The following is a 20,653-nucleotide window of genomic DNA, read 5'->3' as shown; positions in this document are numbered from 1 at the left end:
GTTGACATTCCCACCAGGGGCGCCAGCATCCTGGATCTGGTGCTTACAAATATGGGAGACCACTGTAGCTCCCCCACTGTGAGTTCATCCCTGGTAAGATCTGACCACAAATCAGTCTCATTTGGTGTAATTATCACACCTGACCCTCCCCTAGCAGTAACGTGACTAAAAAACTTCTCCAAAGCAGATTATAACTTCTTACTGGAGGGTATAAATAGCTTCATTGCACCTCGCCCCTCAGACGGAACCAGTAACTACACCAATGCCCTATAGAAGCACCTGTATACCTGCATTGACTGGGCAGTACCTGTTAAGACCAAAACAAGCTCTTTAAGGAAAAGCAAACCTGCCTAGTGGACAAGCACCATTAACAGGCTTTACCATAAAAGGAAGAAACTGCTGTCCAAGAGTAAGAAGGAGCGGGCTCTAAAATGAAGACACTCCTTCCTCAGCTTAAATAAGCAAATAAGACTTCTTGTGAAGTCCTCCAAGGCAAACTATGAATCCAAGTTAGCTTCCTCAACTAAGGACAGCCATAAGGCGTTCGTTAGTTACATCTGTAACCTAAAAGATAAGGCTCAGATTTGTGCCAAGCTAGTAGTTAATGGTAACACATACACTGAGCTGGTGGACATAGCTAACCTGCTAGCCAACAGGTTTGGTGAAAACTTCACTCTCCCATCCCTGCCACACGACATCCCTACCACCTGTCCTCTACCTTGCATCTCTAAAGAGAAAGTCATGAATGCTCTCTCTAAGGCCAAAAAACACAGCATCGATGGGACCTGATGACATCCGAGGCTGCGTCTTACATGGGTCAAGCAAGAATTATCATCACCATTGGCTACTCTATTCAGTCACAGTCTAAACACCGGCTTAATCTCAGCTGAATGGAAAACAGCCACCATTATCCCCCTGCACAAAGGTGGTACTTCTACTGACCCTGAGAACTACAGACTTATTGGCCTTACTAGCCTTATCTGCAAGGCCATGGAGAGCATCATCGTGAACCTCATCAACAAAGATATAGGTAATCTCCAAACACTAGATCCTACCCAGTTTGGATTTGTCAAGGGGAGATAATGCTTGTTAAACCTGGTGGACTTTTTCGAGATGGTCACAAGGGTGCTGGATAAGGGGAAATCTGTGCATACAGCCTACCTAGACCTGGCCAAGGCATTTGACACTATCCCTCACTCCGGCATCATTGACAAACTCTCCCAGTTAGACATCAACCCTTATATCATAAGGTGAGTTACGAACTGGCTGTGATGGAACCCATACAGTCAAAATAGGGAAATCCACTTCCAACAGCAGACCCGTTACTAGTGGTGTTCCACAGGGATTGGAAATCTGCTGATTGCTGTTTGAAATCTATTTCTACGAAGTACAAGCGAAAACCAAGGGACTGTGGCTGGCGCAGTTTGCTGATGACTGTAAACTGGGTGTGGTCATAGAATCTCCAAACAATGTCAACATCCTTTACGAAGGTCTTACACAAAGAAATGATTGATGCTGAAGTCATTGCCTCAAACTCCGTGCAAAAAAATGTATTATCATCCCTTTCAGCAAGAGCGATGTTCCTGCAAATTACCACATCAATCATTAAGTACGCACTCAGTGGTGAGAGATCTGGGCACTCAGGTTGATAGCAACCTTGCCTTTGATCACATCTTCAGAGGGTAAGAAGGGCATTCTATGTGGCTCACCTCATAAGTAAGGGCATTGCCTCAAGAAAAAGTGAAGTTATCACCTCCCTGTACTCTTTACTCATTAGGCCAATACTTGAGTACAACAGCCCTTTTAGCATGTACCTTTCAAAGCGTCTGCAGTAATTGGAGAGACCACAGAGGTTCCTCACAAAGAAAATTCAAGGTCTTCAGCGGCTGTCCTATGTGGATCAGTTGAAATCACTGTCACTTTATTCAGTTTCATACAGACTACTCAAAGGTGATCTCGGACTTGCATATAAGGAGATCTCTGACCCCAATTTATTGGAAATGCTGCACATCCGCAAGTCAAATGACACACTGGTTACTCACTCTAAAGAACTAAATCTGGTATGTGACATCACTAGAATCCCTACTGGAGGGACAGAGTTGTCTCCCAGAGTTACCACACCTTTTGAATAGACTCCCACTTCACATCAAATGGAGCACCTCGGCTGTATTCAAACACGGTCTGGATGCTTGGATGGGTAACTGTAAATTCACCCTGGGGGTTCCACCAGTGTCCCTCTTGGACAGAGCAATAGGTACTGATCATGGTAACAAGGGTACAATTTGGCTATGCTTGTAAGGGCCCTCTGGTCATTAACCTAGTAACTTCCTATGATGTGGTCGTGCAGCTAAGCTTAGTTAGTGTAGCAAAAGATCCACTCTATGGCAATACCTAAATTATATATGACCATCTCTTTCAAAAGAAATTTGTCACTTGGGCACCTTCCTTCCAACAGTAACAAGGACATCGAGGATAGACTAAACATAGTGTCATTTATATCAGGATTAGTTCCACTACTGAAATCATGGATGAGATCTACCACCCTCACATTTGACAAATAGAAAACAAACCGAGTTTCACCCGAATTCCTAAATTAATAAGATTAGGTGGCCAAATTGCTCAATCATCTGTATTGCAAAGCATTTTTTGTACTAATCCGCTCCCCTTTTTTATAGGAGCCTTAGAGATGGTGATATCGAACATGGAAGATTTGTCTGTGATAGAGCTGTTGAATAAAGATTACTAATTTGTTTTTACTACTTTTTTTTAACTCTGTTGCTGCCCTAATAGATTGTCAGCTGTGCCATCTTCCCCTTTCTGCTGTTGCCAGCTCAAGGTCCTTTGACAAGAGTTTCGTATGTGGTTTCTTATGTTTATTGTAAAACATAAGCATATTAAATTGAGAGAGACTTCTTGTTCAGAGTTAGGAGACAACCTCTGAAAAGCCTACAACAAATGGGCCAGAAAACAGTGAGTGTATTCATGGGACATAGGGTTGCCACCTTCCTTCATGGCTAAAACCGGAGTAAAGCCACACCCCTCATGTCACCAGTAACCCCACCCCTCTCCCGCACACATTCTGCCCATTTTATGACGTCGTGATGACATCACTCTGTGGGGAACGCCCTCTTTTTCTGTTCCTGCTGCCTGCTTTCGGCTGATTTACTATGCTTTTCTGTAAAAAAAAAAAAAAAAAAAAAACCATAGTAAATCAGCCAATTTACAAACTGCGGTAGTCTGTTTCCTTTTTGAAACAGAATACCGGAGTTTGTACAGTGTTTTCCAGACTACCGGAGAATCAGTTTGATTTCCGGATAGTCCAGAAAAAAAACGGAGGGGTGGCAACCCTAATGGGACAACATTAAATGTCAGAGGTAATATGAAGTTGACTTACAAATGTAAAAAATGAAAGTCTTCAAAAGAGAGCAGCAGCAGGACAAGCTGTTCAAGAAGTACATGTGTTATAGACACTGGAGGAGTTTTAAGAATAGAAATCTCATCGGTGGTTAGGGTCCTGCAAGATGGCTAGGATACCAACCAGTCTGGAAACTTTATTTGATAGAGGGAAGGCACTTTCTTTCTGATGCAATGTCTATAATTTAATTTCGGTGTAGGTAAGGTTTGATTTTGCTTATATTCTTCACTGTACGTCTTTCTAACTTGGAGACTCCTACGCTTCTGTTAAGGTTCATTGTTCTGTCACATCACTTTCATTGAGTTTACTTTAGGTTTGCCTCATTGTCAGTTTTTAAACAAAGTTCATCTTCATCCCCCACAAAAGGATTCATTCCAGATTTCTTTTGAGACTGCCTGCTTTTTTGTGTTGAAATTTCTTTCCTAATGCTTTCTACTTTGTTAGCAAGGTAGTGTCTGGGAGCATTGCTTGGTTAATTGGTTTGCTGAGAATCACAGAGTTGGCAAGGAGAGATTAAGCAACACAAGCTTCTGTAGTCCCTTGTTTATTAGCAGTTCATGGCCTTACTCCTCTGTGCTAAACTGCCAGATACTGTTCTACTTTTAGCAGTTACCTCAACCAGGAAAGTTTAGGTTGTAAGCTCTTAAGTGTTCTGAGCACAATGTGATTTTTCTTAAGTTTACAATTGCTTTAGGCCCCGGGGATCACGTCAGTCGCCCTGCTAGACAGGGGTCCAGGGAAGTAAATAGTGTGGGAAGAAATAGCCAGGGAATTGTAATGGCTAGGCTTGTATGGGCCCTAGGGCTGATAGCCTAGTACCAACCTATGAACCTATGAACCTGACCAGAAGCAGATATTCATCTGTCTGGCTCTATGGATTTCCAGTATACAGCCTTCTGGCTTCTGAGAATAATAAAAGAAAAAGAGGTTTTACTCTCATCACTTGCAATAAAGATTTTAGGAAGTCTAGCACACTTTGCTACTTTTAATAATTCAGGCTTTCTTTAGGAAGGCAGACTTTTCCAGCTGGATTGTTGCCTATATAACACCCTTTTATGACTCTCTGGTGACAAGCCATTGCAAGGACCATTTAAAGAGCATTCCACAGCTCTTTAAAGCTTTCTTTCAAGGCACTTTTAACAGGGATTGTATCTTCAGGACAAGAGAAGGCTTCCTTTAAAGCTGTCATCCAGGGATGATGGAAGGAGCCTAAGTATCACTATGAGAATATAGAAATGATTAAATGCCACGTGTTTTGTGGTGTTCAGCCGTGGTACATTGTTGCATTATAGGTGCTGTTGAGGTTTAGAGCTATAGTTTGGGAGTGTGTGCTGTGATACTTTGTCTTTGCCTATTGTATTGAAGTCGTCAAAAGGCTACTGGATTTCCATGTTTCTTAATGGTCTTGATGTTTTGGGTAAAGTCTGTGGATAAGGCTTGGTATGAGTGCCGTGTTTGTATAGTGTTTACCATTTCCTCTCCAAGAGGAGCATCTCCTCTGTCTGTAGGAGTCCGTGGCAGAAATTAATTGTACATCATGGTGTTAATTTGTATCAAGGGTGAATTTTGTTTTTGATTGAAACTTTTACCAGAGTTTTCTGAAGCTGTGTTTCTGTGAACTAGTTATTCCATCTCTGGGCTTTCCTCCCATATTGTGATGTGTAAAATTGTATAGACGTAAATGCTTTGCTGATTCTGAAGTCAAGAAGAGATGAGTATTCATAAAAGGGCTAAACCAGTACTTTAAGATTATTGAGAGGACCTGGAAAAACATTTAAACATCTTCTGCTATGGTGAGTACCTCACTTCTGTATTAACTTTATCCATCCCACTGTTCTTATGGTAAAGCTGATGATATTCTACTACAGCAGGATCATCTTGATTATACTTTTAAGAACTGGTCTGTTAATTGGTAAGAAAATGTATTGTGTGTTTTTATTGGACACATAGCAGTCAGTGAATAAAGCTAAGCATCTTGTAGTCTAGGGTTGATGTTTAATTGCTAACATGTTACAAAGAACCATCTTTTGTATTGCCCTTGGAAGAATTTAAGATGTCCATCTATATCACTGTTGCAGTTTTTTTTTTTTAACCAAGGATAGCCCAACATCCATCCAGTACACCAAAACCTTTAGATCTTTTCTGCAAGTACGTGACACATATGCTCCCTGTACTGGATGTAGGGCATAAAGGCGATGTATGGATGCAGTTGCCCAGAATTTCTTTCCCATCAGTCCAAACACCATCATCCCTCATCGGTTTGAATGCCCTTTGCTGTGCTGAATATGGAGCTGTCAGATAAATGCCCCATTGGGGTCTTTTTTCTTTTCATTATTGACCTTGTTTTCCTTTGATTACCTGAAGTTCATGTCATCCAAGAAGGGAAATTGTTAATGTGGTTGGCAGATTCCCCATAAAGATCATCACAAACAGTGTCTTTTTTGTTTGGGTGCTTCCCATGACAATACTTAAAGCATTTGGGCCTAAGACCCTTAGAAGCCGGTTGTCTTCATAGGTTGGTACTAGGCTATTGGCCTTAGGGCCTGTACAAGCCTAGCCATAACAATTCCCTGCCTATTTCTTCCCACAGTATTCACTTCCCTGGGCCCCTGTCTAGCAGGGCGACTGACGTGATCCCCAGGGTGAATTTCCTGTCTCCCATCCAATCATCAAGGTTCCTTTTGAAGAGGTAAAATGATCGGTCAGCTCTCCCAGTTGGTGGAACTACTCACACCAGCCTGCCAATCGATAGTTACTATTATGTCAGGTGTTCCTGGAAACCAGGAAATGATGAGGAGACAAGGCAATAAGTCAGCATTGACTGTTTCAAGTAGTTCGCAGGGTTTGTCAACCCAAAACACTTAGAAAAATGACTGCATAGGAATACCTAACATTTTTTCAAGGGAGGAGGAAGAAACGCTGACGCAAACAAGAACGGCGGTGGTGGAGGGTTCGAATTTTGGCGCCAATGCTAACGCTAAACAAGGTGACTGTGTTTCCAAATCGGTTTCAAATATTGGCGTCATGCATTTTAAAGACATTATATCTAAAAAGTATGATTTAGCAAATAACTCTGATTATGATCGCACAGCTAACGGAATACCCACGTATAGAGAGAATTTAGACCGTTTGTACATTCTGATGGATAAATTTAAAGGCTTGGAATGTGACAATGTGTATTTAAATGATTGTTTAAAACAAAAAATTGTGCCAAAGGGCTTAAGAATTTGTAAATACCCCAATAGGGTACAAATTGGGTCTGAATTTCATTCTAATCTTGTGAAAATTTTCGACAATTGTGGGTTGGACATTGTAAAGGCCATTAGAGATGAGAATGAAAAAGAAAAGATTCTATTGTTGAAAGAAATGGAGACAATTAATGACAGCATTTGGAAGGATTTATTATTTACTGTAGAGGATGAGAAAGTTAAATATTATGATATTTTTAGGCAAATTGATAAAAAATGTACAGGCAACGTGTAGGAAACAAGGTAAACTGCAAAGAGACCTTAAAGAATATAGGGAGGGTACTGCATACCCGAAACCCAAACCTTTCAAAAGATTTTTCGAACCAGATTGTGATACTTTGATACAGGAGGGTTTTGGAGATGGATATAGAGATATGGACAATAACTTGGGTCAGTCTTTTACTGATGGGGAATTCCCTTTAGACCAACCACACCCCCCTTTACCCAGGAGGTCCAACAGAATTCGCAACAAACCTTGAATGTTTTACAATTACAACAATTATTCCCACAAAAGGGGAATGAACACTTGATTTCGAATGACCATCATGATGATTTGATTTTAGTGTCTGACAAAGTACATACATTTCAAGGTTACAATATTTTCAATTTCAGTCATATTACTAAAGATCAAGGGCATTTTGATCTATTTTCTAAGGGTTTTAAATTTATTCCATCTAGGAAAGCAGACCTAGTAAAAACTATTGTTGACTTAGTTATTTATTAGGAAAAAGAATTTAGCTATATTTTTTTGGTAACTCAGGATTGAGTACTATACCAGAACCCATGTTAAGGAGAAAAAGCATTTTCAATCCCCCATTGCATCCACAATTAAAGAACTTGGAAAGTGTTATGGAAAAGGAGATCAGAAAGGAAGTTCAGAAACATAAGGTATTTTCCAACCTAACATTAAGGGAAAGACAACATGTGGGTACTTTAAGGTCTGACCATACTATTAGAATCATGCAACCAGACAAGGGGGGTGGTACGGTCATAATGGACAGTATTGAATAGGAGTCCAAAATGAAAAATTAACTTCATAATTCTCATAAATATAGTTCAGCTTCAATTAATGAGTTTAATATAGCTACCTCAAGGATTCATCTGATGCTGGAAGATTTATTATTGGAAGGTTCCATTGATTTTAGGTTCATAGGTTGAAATATTTATACAACAAATTTCCAAGAGTTCCCTTGGTGTTTGGCATCCCGAAGGTTCATAAATGTCCATTAGATTCACCTTTAAGACTTGTTGTCTCCTCAGAGGGTGCTATTACAGCACCTATAGCTTGATACTTGGATAGCAAACTAAAAGATTTAGCATGTAAGGGGACTACAGTTCTAAAAGATTCATGGGACTTTCTAAGACAGTTGAAACCTGAAATATACAGTGATACATTGATTTTTATCACAATGGACATAGTGGATTTATTTGGTTGTATTCCACATGAAATAGGTTTAAACTGGTTGGAAGAATATATGCTAACATTTGGGAATTTTTCACAAAATGATTTCAATAACATTCTCCTTCTTATGGAAATAGTGTTAAATAATTTTATGTACTTTGAGGGAGAATTCTACAAGCAAAATCAAGGAGTAGCGATGGGGCAAGTTGTGCCCCCACGTATGCCAATATAGTTCTTTCCTGTTGGGAACATAAATTCATTCTCAGTAGTAAATTCACGGGATGCTGGTCATTATATAAACATTTTTTAGATGACATCTGTTTATTATGGACCGATTCTGAGAAGTCTTTGGAATTTTTGAATTATGTAAAAGGTACTACTCACTTTTTGGATTTTACTTATTCTGTGGACCATGACAGTGTTCATTTTTTAGATGTTAGTATTTCAAAGGAAAATGGAAGTTTTTGTTCCAAAATTTTTAGGAGGAAAACCTTCTCAAATTCATACCTTCACTTTAACAGTGGTCACCCCTATTTTCAGAAGAAAAATCGTATTAAGGTACAATTGGTTTGGGTAAGCAGAATGACTTCAAAAGATGTAGATTATATTGCGGAATGTCGAAACATTAGTGATATGTTCAAAAATAGAGGCTACCCGATGGAATTAATGCAACAGTCAATTAGGGAAGTTAGTGAAGGTAGGAAAGGTAGGTTTGCACCTATTTTGGGTCAAGATCCAAATGGACTTCACTTATTCCAATAATGAATTAAATAACAAAAAAGATTCATTTATTTTGGATTACAATGGTGATTCAAATGTTATAAGAAGGGTAGTTACCCGTGAATGGGACAAATTTACGCAAATTACTGATATTGCACCAGCAGTAATAGGACATTTACAGTTTACCTATAGAGGAGATATGAATTTTAAAAATTGTTTTGAGCATGGGGGTTCAAAAGGGTATACTGGCACCCGTTTGAAACGTGGAACGTACAAATGTGGAGCTTGCTCCCAATGTATGTACATTTTAAATGCCTCTTCAGTTGAGATTCCTAGTAGTAAAAGAGAAATCAAGAGTAAAGGGTATGCTAATTGTAATAGTAGTGGTCTGGTATATTTAGTGATATGTAAGGAATGCGCTTCCTTTTATATTGGAAAAACCGAACGCAAACTTAGGACTAGGATTTATGAACATCATTATGAAATTAGCAAGGCCAATTCTAGGAATGCAGTGTACTGACATAAGTTAATATGTACACAAGCAAGTTTCCTCTTTTTTGTTTTAGAGATTGTCCCAAAAGAAATTCGGGGGGGGTATGTGGGAAGCAAAATTGGAGTACCGGGAACTGTATTGGCAAATAATTTTAGAAGCCACTAAGGAACCCGGACTTAATGACATGTTGTCCATTACATCAGTTTTAAAGCTTAGATCTGCTAAACTTTGAGAATATATTTTGGGAAGTTGTTTTTTATATTTCCACTAGAGGGTAGTATCGTATTTTATGAACAGAACATTTAAATAGTGTTTTAAATTTTATTTAAAATATTTATATAAAAAAAAATTTATATATATTTTTTATAAAAACTTTTTTTATAATAATGATTTTAATAAATTCAACATTTAATAGAGATGATATGTAACAAATATCATTCAATTTTAAACAGATCAGTAAATTCAAAGTGATCACAAGTATTTGATTTTCTATACATCATAATTTGCGTTTGTAATTGTTTGTCCAATAGCAAATTTGGTTTTAACAATGTCATAGTATTTAAATGAGAAAACAATGTTGGCTTATTGTATCTGAGGAAGTGGTAAAACGAAAACACAATTGTATTAATAGCGTTCATTGTGTGAATATTTGTGTGAATAAATTGTATTCATCCAATTTTCATCTACTTCGGCTCTCATTTGGCTGCTCGTTGGGATTACAGTTTCTTAGTTCCTTTTGAAGAGGGCCAAAGAGGTGCTCTGCTTGACATGTATGGGCAGTCTATTCCAGAGTCTGGGGAGTCTCTGGGTCAGGAACCTATCCGTCCAGCATATTTTGTTCATTGTGATGACAAGGTTTATATCCCTGGAGCATGCGTCTCTGAGGGATTGGGATTTCTTTAAGTGTAGCATGTCCAACAGCTCTGGGTTTGACATGGCCTTGTATGTTAAGCAGAGATCGCCTCTGAGTAGACGATATGCAACAATAGTATAGGTGGAGTTTTTATAGATGGTCAGCATAGGGCATCTGCTTTAGGCCTGCGATTCTTTTAGTGAGGTATTTCTACGGCCTTTCCAGTTGTTGCAGATGTCTTCAGAGGTACATACCAAATGGGCATTGTACCAAATGGGTCTAATGAGGGATGAGTACAGTGGAACAATGACCTCCTTTTTTTGGGATGAAAAGCCCTTGGTGATGAGGTGTGCCACATAGAAGGATTTCCTGACTGTTGTGGCGATGTGGTTATCAAAGGTGACCACTGTCCACCTGTGTCCCTAAGTCTCTTATCACACTTTCGGTGTTTAGTGTACTGCCACCTATGTGGTAATTCACGGGTACATGTTTTTTCCCAAAGGGGATAACTATACATTTGTTGGCATTGAGCTTGAGCCCATGACTCTGGCACCAAGCAACTGTTTCTGTAAGGCCCTTCTGTAGCATATCCACATCATTTAAGGATTCAATAATGGCTCCCAGTTCGCAGTCATCTGCGAACTTTGTTACTAAGAGTCCCTTAGTGTTGGCCTGTACTTCAGAGAAGTAGATGCCAAACAAGAGCAGTCCCAGGATTGAACCCTGAGGTACTCCACTTGTCACTTGTCTGGAGCTGGATTTGGAGTCTGCTACTTTTACAGTGTGGGTTCTGTCAGTAAGCCAGTTGGCAACCCATCGAGTGACGTAGGGATTAATGCCCAGCTTAGTAAGTTTATCTATGATTCCATAGTGGGGTATGGTGTTGAAGTTCTTGGCGAGGTCCAGACAGGCTGTGTGGACCACCTTACCCTTGTCCACTGCTCTGGAGACTGATTTGAAGAAGTCAATCAGGTTCAGGAGACTAGATCGGCCCTTTACGAATCCAAATTGCATGGGGTTCAGTGCTTGAAGGTTGCCAATGTCTTTGTTTATAAGTTCCATGATAATACATTCCATGGCCTTGCAGATCAGGCTCGTCAGACTGATGGGGTGGTAGTTCCCTGGATCCAAGGTGGATCCCCCCTTGTGGAGTGGGATAACAGTAGCTGTGCGCCACTCAGTGGGCACGAAGCCTGAAGTGAGGCTATGATTAAACATGACACTTGGGTGAAAGGGGGTGAAGTTTGCACCAAATTGATCTGCCAGGATATTGGCAATATCCTTGGGATCAGTATATTTAATGCCATTCTGTTGTATCTCAGAGCAGATATGAGCATTGCCATTTAGATTCTTGACATAGCTATAGAATGCCTTGTGGTTGTCTTTGGAATCTTTGGCAATTTTATTTTCATAACTAGCTTTGGAGGCTTTTATGAGGGATCTCAGCTTCTTACTGAGGCTGGTAAGGGAGTTTTTTGCATCTTGGGATTTTTTTATTTTCTGCAACAGTTTCTTCCTTTTGTTGTAAAGTTTGTTTATGGCAAGGGACCACCAGATTGGCTTCCTTTTTTTGGAGGAGAGTATCTTGGTTCTTTTGGGGATGGCAGTATTCATGCACGAGTGGATGTGCTCGTACAGTGCCTTAGTGTAGTATTCAGCAGTCGAGCATTCATTTCCTGTCTGCATGGGTGTCATGAAGTTTGTCAGGTCTGACTTGTAGCATGAAATTGACTTTGGCGAAGTTTTTTATGGAGGTTTCCTTACAGGGGTGTGGGGTGGGATGTGGATGTCAAGGGTGATTATCTTATGGTCAGACCTGACCAACAAGGGTGTGACCATAGGTGTGGAGCATCGATTTCCCATGTTGGTAATGACCAGGTCTAGGATATTGGAGCCCCTGGTGGGACTAAGGATTAGTTGATCCGGGGCATTGGAATTTATGAATTCAAGGAACCGTTGGGCAAAGGTGTTGGTACAGGAGTAGTTTTCCCAGTTAATGGCAGAGTTGTTGAAATCACCCAGTATTAGGATGTTTGGTTGTATCTTAATATTTTCCAGTATGTTTAGAAAGGTGTAGTGAGAATCCTGGGGCATGGTGGGGGATCTGTACCAAGCTAAAATTTGGATTGCAGTCTTACCTAGTGTTAGTTGCACCTGGAGAATTTCAGACGCCTTGTGTTGGGCAACTAGCCTGGTGTTGTGAATATCCTTGGTGAATATGGGCACTTCTCCACCTTTAGTGTTTTGGTCCTGGTCTGGTGGCCAAAAAGTGTGTCAAGAGTTGTAGCCTGGTATTGCAGGAGTGCTCTCTGGAGACTTGAACCAGGTCTCAGTTACTGCACGGATATCGACGTTATCCATTTTTAGGAGTGCCTCGAGAGTGCATTTTAAGGTTTAGACTTCTAGCATTGAGGAGCATTACCTTCAGATTTTGCATGCTTGTACCTGTTACAGTGGTGGTTTTGTCCTTTGAACTTTCCCTAAAAAAGACACTGTAGGGGTGGCAAGAGCATTAGCCAGTAACCTGAATCCCAGGGGTGACCTGGAGCCCGCTATTCTTACCGTGTGAATTCTGTCTGTAAGCCAGTTGGCAACCCATCTCGTGACGTAGGGGTTTATGTTCAGGCTGGTGAGTTTTTCTGTGATACCCGAGTGGGGAATGGAGTCAAAAGCCTTGGCAAGGTCAAGGTAGGCTGTGTGAAGCACCTTTCCCTCGTCTATGGCCTTGGTGACTGTCTCGAAGAAGTCAACCAGGTTTAGTAGGCATAATCTGCCCTTAACAAAGCTGAACTTTGTTTGGAGGCTCCCAATGTCTTTGTTAATGAGTTCCATGATGATGCGCTCCATAGCCTTGCAGACCAGGCTAGTCAGGCTTATGGGGTGATAGTTACCAGGGTCAGTTGTGGCCCCTCCTTTGTGGAGAGGAATAACCATTGCTGTGCGCCACTCTATAGGCACGTAGCCTGTGGAGAGGCTGAGGTTGAACAGCGTGTTTAGGTGGGGGGGGGTTAGTTTGTTCTGTAGTTCATGCAAGACTCAGCCTGGGACACCATCTGGTCCCATTGACGCTGTGTTTTTGGCTTTTGAAAGGGCTATTTTCACCTGTGCGTCTGTGATTTTTGGGACACTACACTTTTCCGGTATTGTTGTGGGCCCTTTTGGAGGTGAGAGCGGGGTGAAGTTTGCACTGAACCTATCTACCTGTCTCTGGCAGGGTGTGAAAGTGGAACCTGTAACCCTGAGACACTATATTTAAGACCCATTTGTCCTGGGTGATCATGTGCCAGTTTTGTGAAAAAAGTGCTAGTTTTCCCCCTAAGGGAGCATCCAAAAGATAAGTGCTTGGTACTGGTAGAGGAAAGTCATTGGGACTGTTTCCTATAAGGTTGAGATTTGTCTTCTCCGCTTTTGGAGGTAGACGCACCCCATTGTTTAGGCCTGAATGAGCCTTGGGGCTGGGATCTGCCTCTAGGGTTCCTGTATCTGCCTCTTTGTGGCCTATCTGACACTGGAAAGGACCAGTTTTCTGAAGGCCATTTCCTGCTAAATCTGGGTGGCTGTACCTGTAAGAAATGCTTAACTGTCTGCATAGATTTCGCTTTATCCTCCATTTTCTCCAACACCTCTTCTGCCTTAACACCAAACAAAGTATCGTGCTGTAATGGAGCATCTAATAATTTTGCTTTAACATGATCAGGCAGATTCTGTTCCTTTAACCAAGCATGCCTCCTAATCACAGAACCCGTTACAGCGGCCCTACAAGAGGCCTCCAAAGAATCAAAACCACATTGCAAAGTATGTTTTCCCACCTGTTCAGCTGCATGCAATAAATCCTGCATTTCCTTGTTTTCAGCACATTCAGAATTTGTCAACATTTTCTGTTTTAACAGTGACATTAAGTATTGCTGATATTTAAGCATATGAAACTGACAATTTAAAGCCCTTACAGCCAAGGTAGCAGAAGTGTAAACTTTTTTCCCCCATCTGTCCAGTGTTCTAGAATCCCTATCAGAGGGAACAGGGTTTTTTGCAGTGGAAGCCTTGACCCCTTTGGGACCCTGAGATATAGTTTCTGGGTCAGCAGCAGGGTTTTTATATAGAAATTTGAGAGTCTGGAACCCTGTAGTACCTGTCTGGCTTAACGGGTGCAGGGGATATAGAGTCTGGAGACAGGCCGGACTCTGAAAAAAACATAATCTACAATGTCCAGAACAGGAGGAATAGCAAGGGGCCTGTGCTGAGGAAGTAAAAGAAAATCTCTGAGCCTTTTCTTGGATTCTGAATAATCCTGGCTCTCCCAATGAAAGTGCTCCCTCATAGTATGCAGGATTTCTCCAAAAGAGTAATCCTCAGGAGGAGAAGCTGAAGGAATAGATTCTTCAGCATCAGAATCCTCATAGGGAGGAAGAGAGTATTCTTGATCAGAGGAGGAATCAGAGGAAATGGAAACCTGATCTGAAGATTCATATTCTGTCTCTTGCCTAGGCCTCTTATCAGGAGGGGGATGGGAACCCCTGATCAAAGTAATAAGGTCTTCAGCCATTTTGAGCATCTGTTTTTTAGGCATGGAAGTCTGTCCTGGAGAATGCTGTACTTGTTTCTTTGTCTTTAGAGCTGCTTTAGTCTTTGGCTTTGAAGCTGAAGATGGCTTTACATACAACTGTGTAGGTCTGAAAACACCCTCAGAAGCCGATGCCTGCACAGTGGCTCCGGACTCATCTGAGGGAATAGTTTCCGAGGATCCAATACCTTGAGTTTCCAGAGGCCCAGTTGGCTCCACGTGGGAGTCGGAAGCGGCCTGTGGCTCTGAGGTAGCGAGTGTCAGGGGTTGCGAAAGCGCCTCACTGAGAACCGGCGAACCGATGACTAGCTTAGAGGAAGCCTCATCGTCAGTTTTGGACTTGGATGCCTGTCCTTATCTTTATCCTTGCGTTCTTTATAGACTCCGGTCATCGGCTGTTCCACCGGCATTGTATAATTGAATCTGTGGCCAAAGTAATGAAAGGCAAAATCGTACCAACGCTTAATAGTGTGTTGGTTAAATCTAGCACAAAACCAACAACAAGCAACATCGTGGTCAGGGCCTAGGCAAGGAATACAGTAAGAGTGAAAATCCTTATGAGGTATTTGCTTCCCACAAGAAATACAATTGTTGACTTTTTCTGACATCGGTCTGGAGCAAGAAAAAAGTTTCCCCAACAAGGTACTTAGCTTTAATGAAGACTTCTGATCTGAAATTCGAATTCAAAAATCTCAGGAGTCAGCTGACCGGCACTTGCGAACTGCTTTTGCATCGAGCACCGCGCGGCAAGAAAGACTGAAGAAAATGGCGTTGGCTGCATCTTGTATAACCCTGGCGCACTGACGTCAGGGAAAAGGCGACCGCAACCGATGCTGGACCAGGACTTTGGAATTCAGGCCGACTGCGGATAGCCTGCCAGCAGGATAACCCAAGTGTAATAACTGAAACAGTGAATACACTCGAACATCTACATTTATGGTAGGTACACAACTGTACTTTTTATATATTGCTATCTGCTGTTCGTGTTCCAGTTTCTAAAGAGGGAAGACGGAACGTGCCCTAAAAACAGAGGGTCTATGAACATCTTTAAGATATTAGACAGAAGGACATGAAGAATACTCTGTGCAAACACACCACCACATGTTCTATTGCAGAAGGGATTAAATTAAAATTTGGGGTGATTGATAGTGCACATTTCGCCTAGAAGTGGGGACTGCGAGACCCAGTTAGAACGCAAGGAGTTAATATGGCAGTTATGTTTAAATGCCACTCAAAAGCCATGTTTAAATGCCAAAAATCTCTTGTTTCTAGTATTTTGAAAATCAAGGCTGTTCAACTTTACTGTGTGCATTCACTTATTCAACAATTTATTTAATTAGCTAATATTTTATTAATTTATCGGACTTGTCCTGGGCAGGAGCCCTTGTGGTGTTTTGGTTCTTGACTCTGGATTTCAGACAGACTCTCCTTCCTGTCTCAAGAGATGGTTTGGTTTCAGCAACTTACCCTCAACACAGGCCTTCCCTTTCAGCCTCTGGTTCCTTCTCAAGAATTATTCACAGATGCCACACATATGGGGTGGGGGATGTCTAGTGGTCACCTAAATATCCAAGGTCTCCGCCCCCCATCAGAAATTAGACCATGTCAACATGAAAGAGATGAGAGCTCTGATTCTGGCCATTCAGACTTTTTACCCCATGTTCTCTGCAAGCCCCTTGAAGGTTTACACAGGCAACACCACCATGATTTGGTACATCAGCAAGCAGAGGGGGGCACAAAGTCTTACCTTCTATGCAGCCTGGCTCTCCAGGCATGGAATCTGGCTATCGGTTATCAGCTAAAACTTCAGGCAGTGTATATTTCTTCAGAGCACAGTCTAGTGGGAGACTCCTTGAATAGATAAAAAGCACAGGCTGACTAATGGGTGCTTCACATAGATGTGTTTCTGGACATGGTCCATCAGTGGGGTATTCCTCTGGTAGATCGTTTTGCCTGCCATCTGAACAGGCATCTTCGTGTTTTCTGTTATAGAATGCCATGCCATCTGGCATGGAAGATGGACACACTTTCTTTACCTTGGAAGGGGATGTTTCTCTATGCTTTCCCTCCTCCTCTTCTGCTTCCAAAAGTCCTGCAGAAGATTCAGCTGGCCTCCCTACAAAATATTGCTAGTGACTCCCTTTTGGCCAAGACAGCACTGGTTCCCCATTTTAATGCATCTGACCAGGGGCAATCACCACAAGTTACTTCACCAGCTGGACCACCTCACACAGGACAAGCGGTCACTTATCAACTCTTCAAGTGACACTGTGAGTGATAGGGTTTTGATCCCTTTTAGGCACTTCTTTTCTGAGAACATGCTTAAGAGTTTTACAGGAGGCAAGAATACCCACAACCAGAAGGTCTTCTATGTCCAAATAGAAAAGATTTTCTGTCTGGTGTCATGCTCTTAGCCAGGTCCCTTGTTCAGCGAGGGTCCCTCTGGTTCTCTCCTGTTTGTGTGAGTTGCTCCAATCTGGCTCGCACTTTTCTTTTGTGAAGGCTCATTTGTCATCTATTTCTGCCCGCCTATCCGCAAATCCTCCTTTGGCTTCTTGTTTTGAGGTCAAACAATTTCTTAAAGGCTTATTGCATCTTGGGCCCCCCAAGACAGCTTATTCCTCCTCCTTGGGACCTTAACTTTGTTTTGGAAAAAATTACTTGGACTCCTTTTGAGCCTACAGTCTCAGCTTTTCTGCAACACTATACCTGAAAGAATGTTTTGTTGCTTGCTCTTACTTCTACTTGGAGGGTTTCTGAGCTTCAGGCCCTTTTGACCATTCCTCCTTTTTTTGTTTTTTCACAGAGATAGGTTGTCTCTTTGTACTAATCCTTCTTTAATGCCAAAGGTCATTAATTAGTTGTCCTTAAGTTAGGCAGTACAATTCCCTTCCTTTTTTTCCATCTCCACAGTTTGCTAGTGAGAGGGTCCTGCATACATTGGATTTGCACGGACAGCTCGGGTATTATTTGGATAAAACTAAGGCCATTCGTAAGTCTGACCAGCTTTTTGTTTCATTTCATCCCAGGACTTTGGGTTTAACAGTTTTCAAACAAATCATCTCCTCCTGGATATCTTAGGCCATTTCCTTTTTTGTTATTCTTTTTATGGCAAGTGTCTCCCTACTTCAGTTAGAGCTCATTCTACTAAGTTTGTTGCTTCTTCTGGTGTTTCTTCAAGGGTTTGGACACCACGTCCATCCTTGAAACTGCTACTTGGTCCTCAGTGCATACATTTACTAAGAATTATAAATTGGATATGGTTTCTAGAGCCAGAGCAGGTTTTGCTAGGGCCATCTGCATGGGTATGTTAAGGGCTCTTCCCACCCTTCCACCCCACAGTCCTTTTCTTGAGCCTTTGTACTCTCTGTAAGATGAAGAATACTGTAACAGTGATATAGAAGGACATAGTACAGTTGTGTAAATGCTTACCATAACAATAGATGCGTTTCTCTTCACTGTTGCAGTATTCAGCCCCTCTCTCCATACCCTTTTTTTCTTTTGGGCTTTGATTTGGTTATCTTTCTGGCTGAGGGTCCCCCTTTTATTTCTGTGTTTTCTCCACTTGGATATGCATAGCCTCCTTTTGTCCTACGGAGACTGTAATTCTGTTCTTGTAACTGCATCCATATGTCACCTTTATGCCTTATGTCCAGTACACAGACAGCATGTGTGTGACGTATGGTACATACAAGATCTAAAGGCTTTGGTATACTGGCTGGACATTGGGCTGTCCTTATCAGGAGATCACTATGATTAAGAATACTTCAGCAGTGAACAGAAGGACATCTACTGTTATGGTAAAGTTTTACACAACTGTACTTTTTAACCTTTACCTCTTCTCATAGCTGAGATGTCAGAAGTAAATCCTAGACTCATGACTGGCATTTCATTTAGTCGCTGGCAGGGACAGTGGTTATCTGTTGCATGTAAAATTTGAAGCTACTTGACCAGCCTTGCTGGGCTTGTAGATAGCAGGTAAGGAATAGAGAGAGAAGTGCAAGTTGAGTTGGACTCAAACTGCTGTACTTTTCAGGTAGTAACAGTCCTATTTTTGTGTTTTTAATAGTGGCATCTATTTTAATATTACAGCTTAATATGCATAACTATTTACTGTTGCTTATTGTTTGTGTTTGAAGAAGAGATTTGTTGGGGCATATAAGCTTGGTGACATACATGACCTTGGCCTCCTGCCTGGTCCAAAACATGACATCCATCCATGCAGTGCTTCAGAAACGTAACTGTAGTTGTGCTTGCTTAAATGTGGCGAAGGGAATTATGCAATGGTAGGTAGGTACTAAGTGCATAACTGTTGCTATAAGCTACTTTTCTATTGGCATTAAACTTTAATTTGAGTTTTCCACCTCCCTTCAGGTCATCGCTGCAGAAGGAGAAATGAATGCATCCCGAGCCCTGAAAGAGGCCTCACTTGTTATTACAGAGTCTCCAGCTGCTCTTCAGCTCCGTTATCTCCAGACCTTGACCACCATCGCAACAGAGAAGAATTCCACTATTATATTCCCCCTGCCAATAGATTTATTGCAAGGCCTAATGCATGGAGGAAAATGAGGGCACAGAAAACATTTGCACTATTTACCACTAGTGAACTTTTAAGTGCCAGGTTCCTGCCATGACTATTAATAAAGATGGCCTATACAGTGTTGTGCATAATCCATAACTTCATTGTGCAGATGTAATCAAGTGTATAAGTGTGCGGCAGTCTTCTTAACTTTCAGAATGGTAGTTCTAAATCTGAACTTGGGACTTGTAGGATCTGTGGATTTCTCTTATCACAAGTGCCAGGTACTGCTTTCTAGTTCATGAATGTCCTGTTTTTCAAAAAAAAAAAAAAAAAAAAAAAAAGACCCAGAGAATAGGACAGACAGATGGTATGGAATTATGCCAAATTTTCTTTACGTATATATTAAAACTTTAGCCATTTAATACTGACCAGTGTATGCATTGATTGATATTGGAATCACTGTGATGGTTTCCATTTACCTGGTTAATAACTTTTTATTTAAATCAATTCATGAATATGCTCTGCATGCTGTTTAAATTAAAGTTTGTCAGTTACATTTGCAGAAAAAAATCTGGTCTTTGCAAGTTAACTCAAAATGCGAAGGTTAGGTACTGACAAAGAATTTTCTTTGCAAAGGTAGTGGTGAGCAGGCCAGCCCAAGTGGATCTTCTTGTCAGGTGAAACTGTTTTTTGGTAAATGTTAAGCAGGTCTTGGGTATTCGTATGTGGGCTTCGCCCTTCTTTCATTCTTTGTCACTGCACCATTGACTTTGTTTACAGTAGTACTTTAGTGTAAAGCTTTATTGCTTTTGTGCCTTTTCTAGAGTTCTGCTTTCTTGTGCTTATTGTTTTATTTTGTATCAACATCTTCCTGTTTCCCTTGATTTTATATCACACAGAATGCCTTCAAATAAACGCAATTTATTTAAAGAGCTTTTTCATCCTGTCATGTTTTCTTTTTTTGTAGTTTTACAGAAGTGTTTGCATTAACGTGTAAAATAGTTGATCCAGTGTTGTTTTTTCCGCTTTCTTCAACTTAAGTATATCTGATAGGACTGGATCCAAAGCCGACAAATCTTCAAACTGTTGGATCTAAGGCTCAGGCTCCACCACTGTACCCATAATTCCCCTTTGCTCCCACATTTCCTCGGATCTCATTCACCACCAGCAAGTTTCAGCCATGATCCCAGGGATCAGAGCTTTGGCACTTTGCCTTTTTTTCAGATAAGTGAATTCTTACCCTTTTTTCTTACTCAGATAACTTTTTCCAGTGATAACTTTTCAGTAGTACTTCATACACTCAATCTTACAACATTGTTTGCTAGTTATTTTTCCTAGTTTTTACTGTTGGTGTTTTTTCCACTTATTTCTTTCTCCCTTGAGTTTTAAAAAAAAGTCTTGTTAGATAATCTCACCTTCTAGCTATTCACAGTAATGGT

General features: G+C 41.1%; 1 protein-coding gene across 2 annotated transcripts in view; it reads left to right on the top strand.

Moving 5' to 3' along the window:
* LOC122803611 (stomatin-like) overlaps positions 1–20,147 on the top strand; it is a 264,536-nt gene extending 244,389 nt beyond the window's left edge. For both annotated transcript variants that reach the window (XM_044073337.1, XM_044073336.1), the window contains exon 7: positions 19,067–20,147. In XM_044073337.1, coding sequence (XP_043929272.1) covers positions 19,067–19,261 — 195 coding nt within the window. In that variant the 3' untranslated portion in view covers positions 19,262–20,147. The remainder of the gene's footprint in view (positions 1–19,066) is intronic.
* Positions 20,148–20,653: the final 506 nt, after the last annotated feature.

Source organism: Protopterus annectens, chromosome 5.part1 (genome assembly GCF_019279795.1).
Source record: "Protopterus annectens isolate FY-2018-M chromosome 5.part1, PAN1.0, whole genome shotgun sequence".
Classification (NCBI taxonomy): domain Eukaryota; kingdom Metazoa; phylum Chordata; order Ceratodontiformes; family Protopteridae; genus Protopterus; species Protopterus annectens.
Note: the sequence above shows the minus strand (reverse complement) of the source record. Positions and strands in the feature narration are given on the sequence as shown.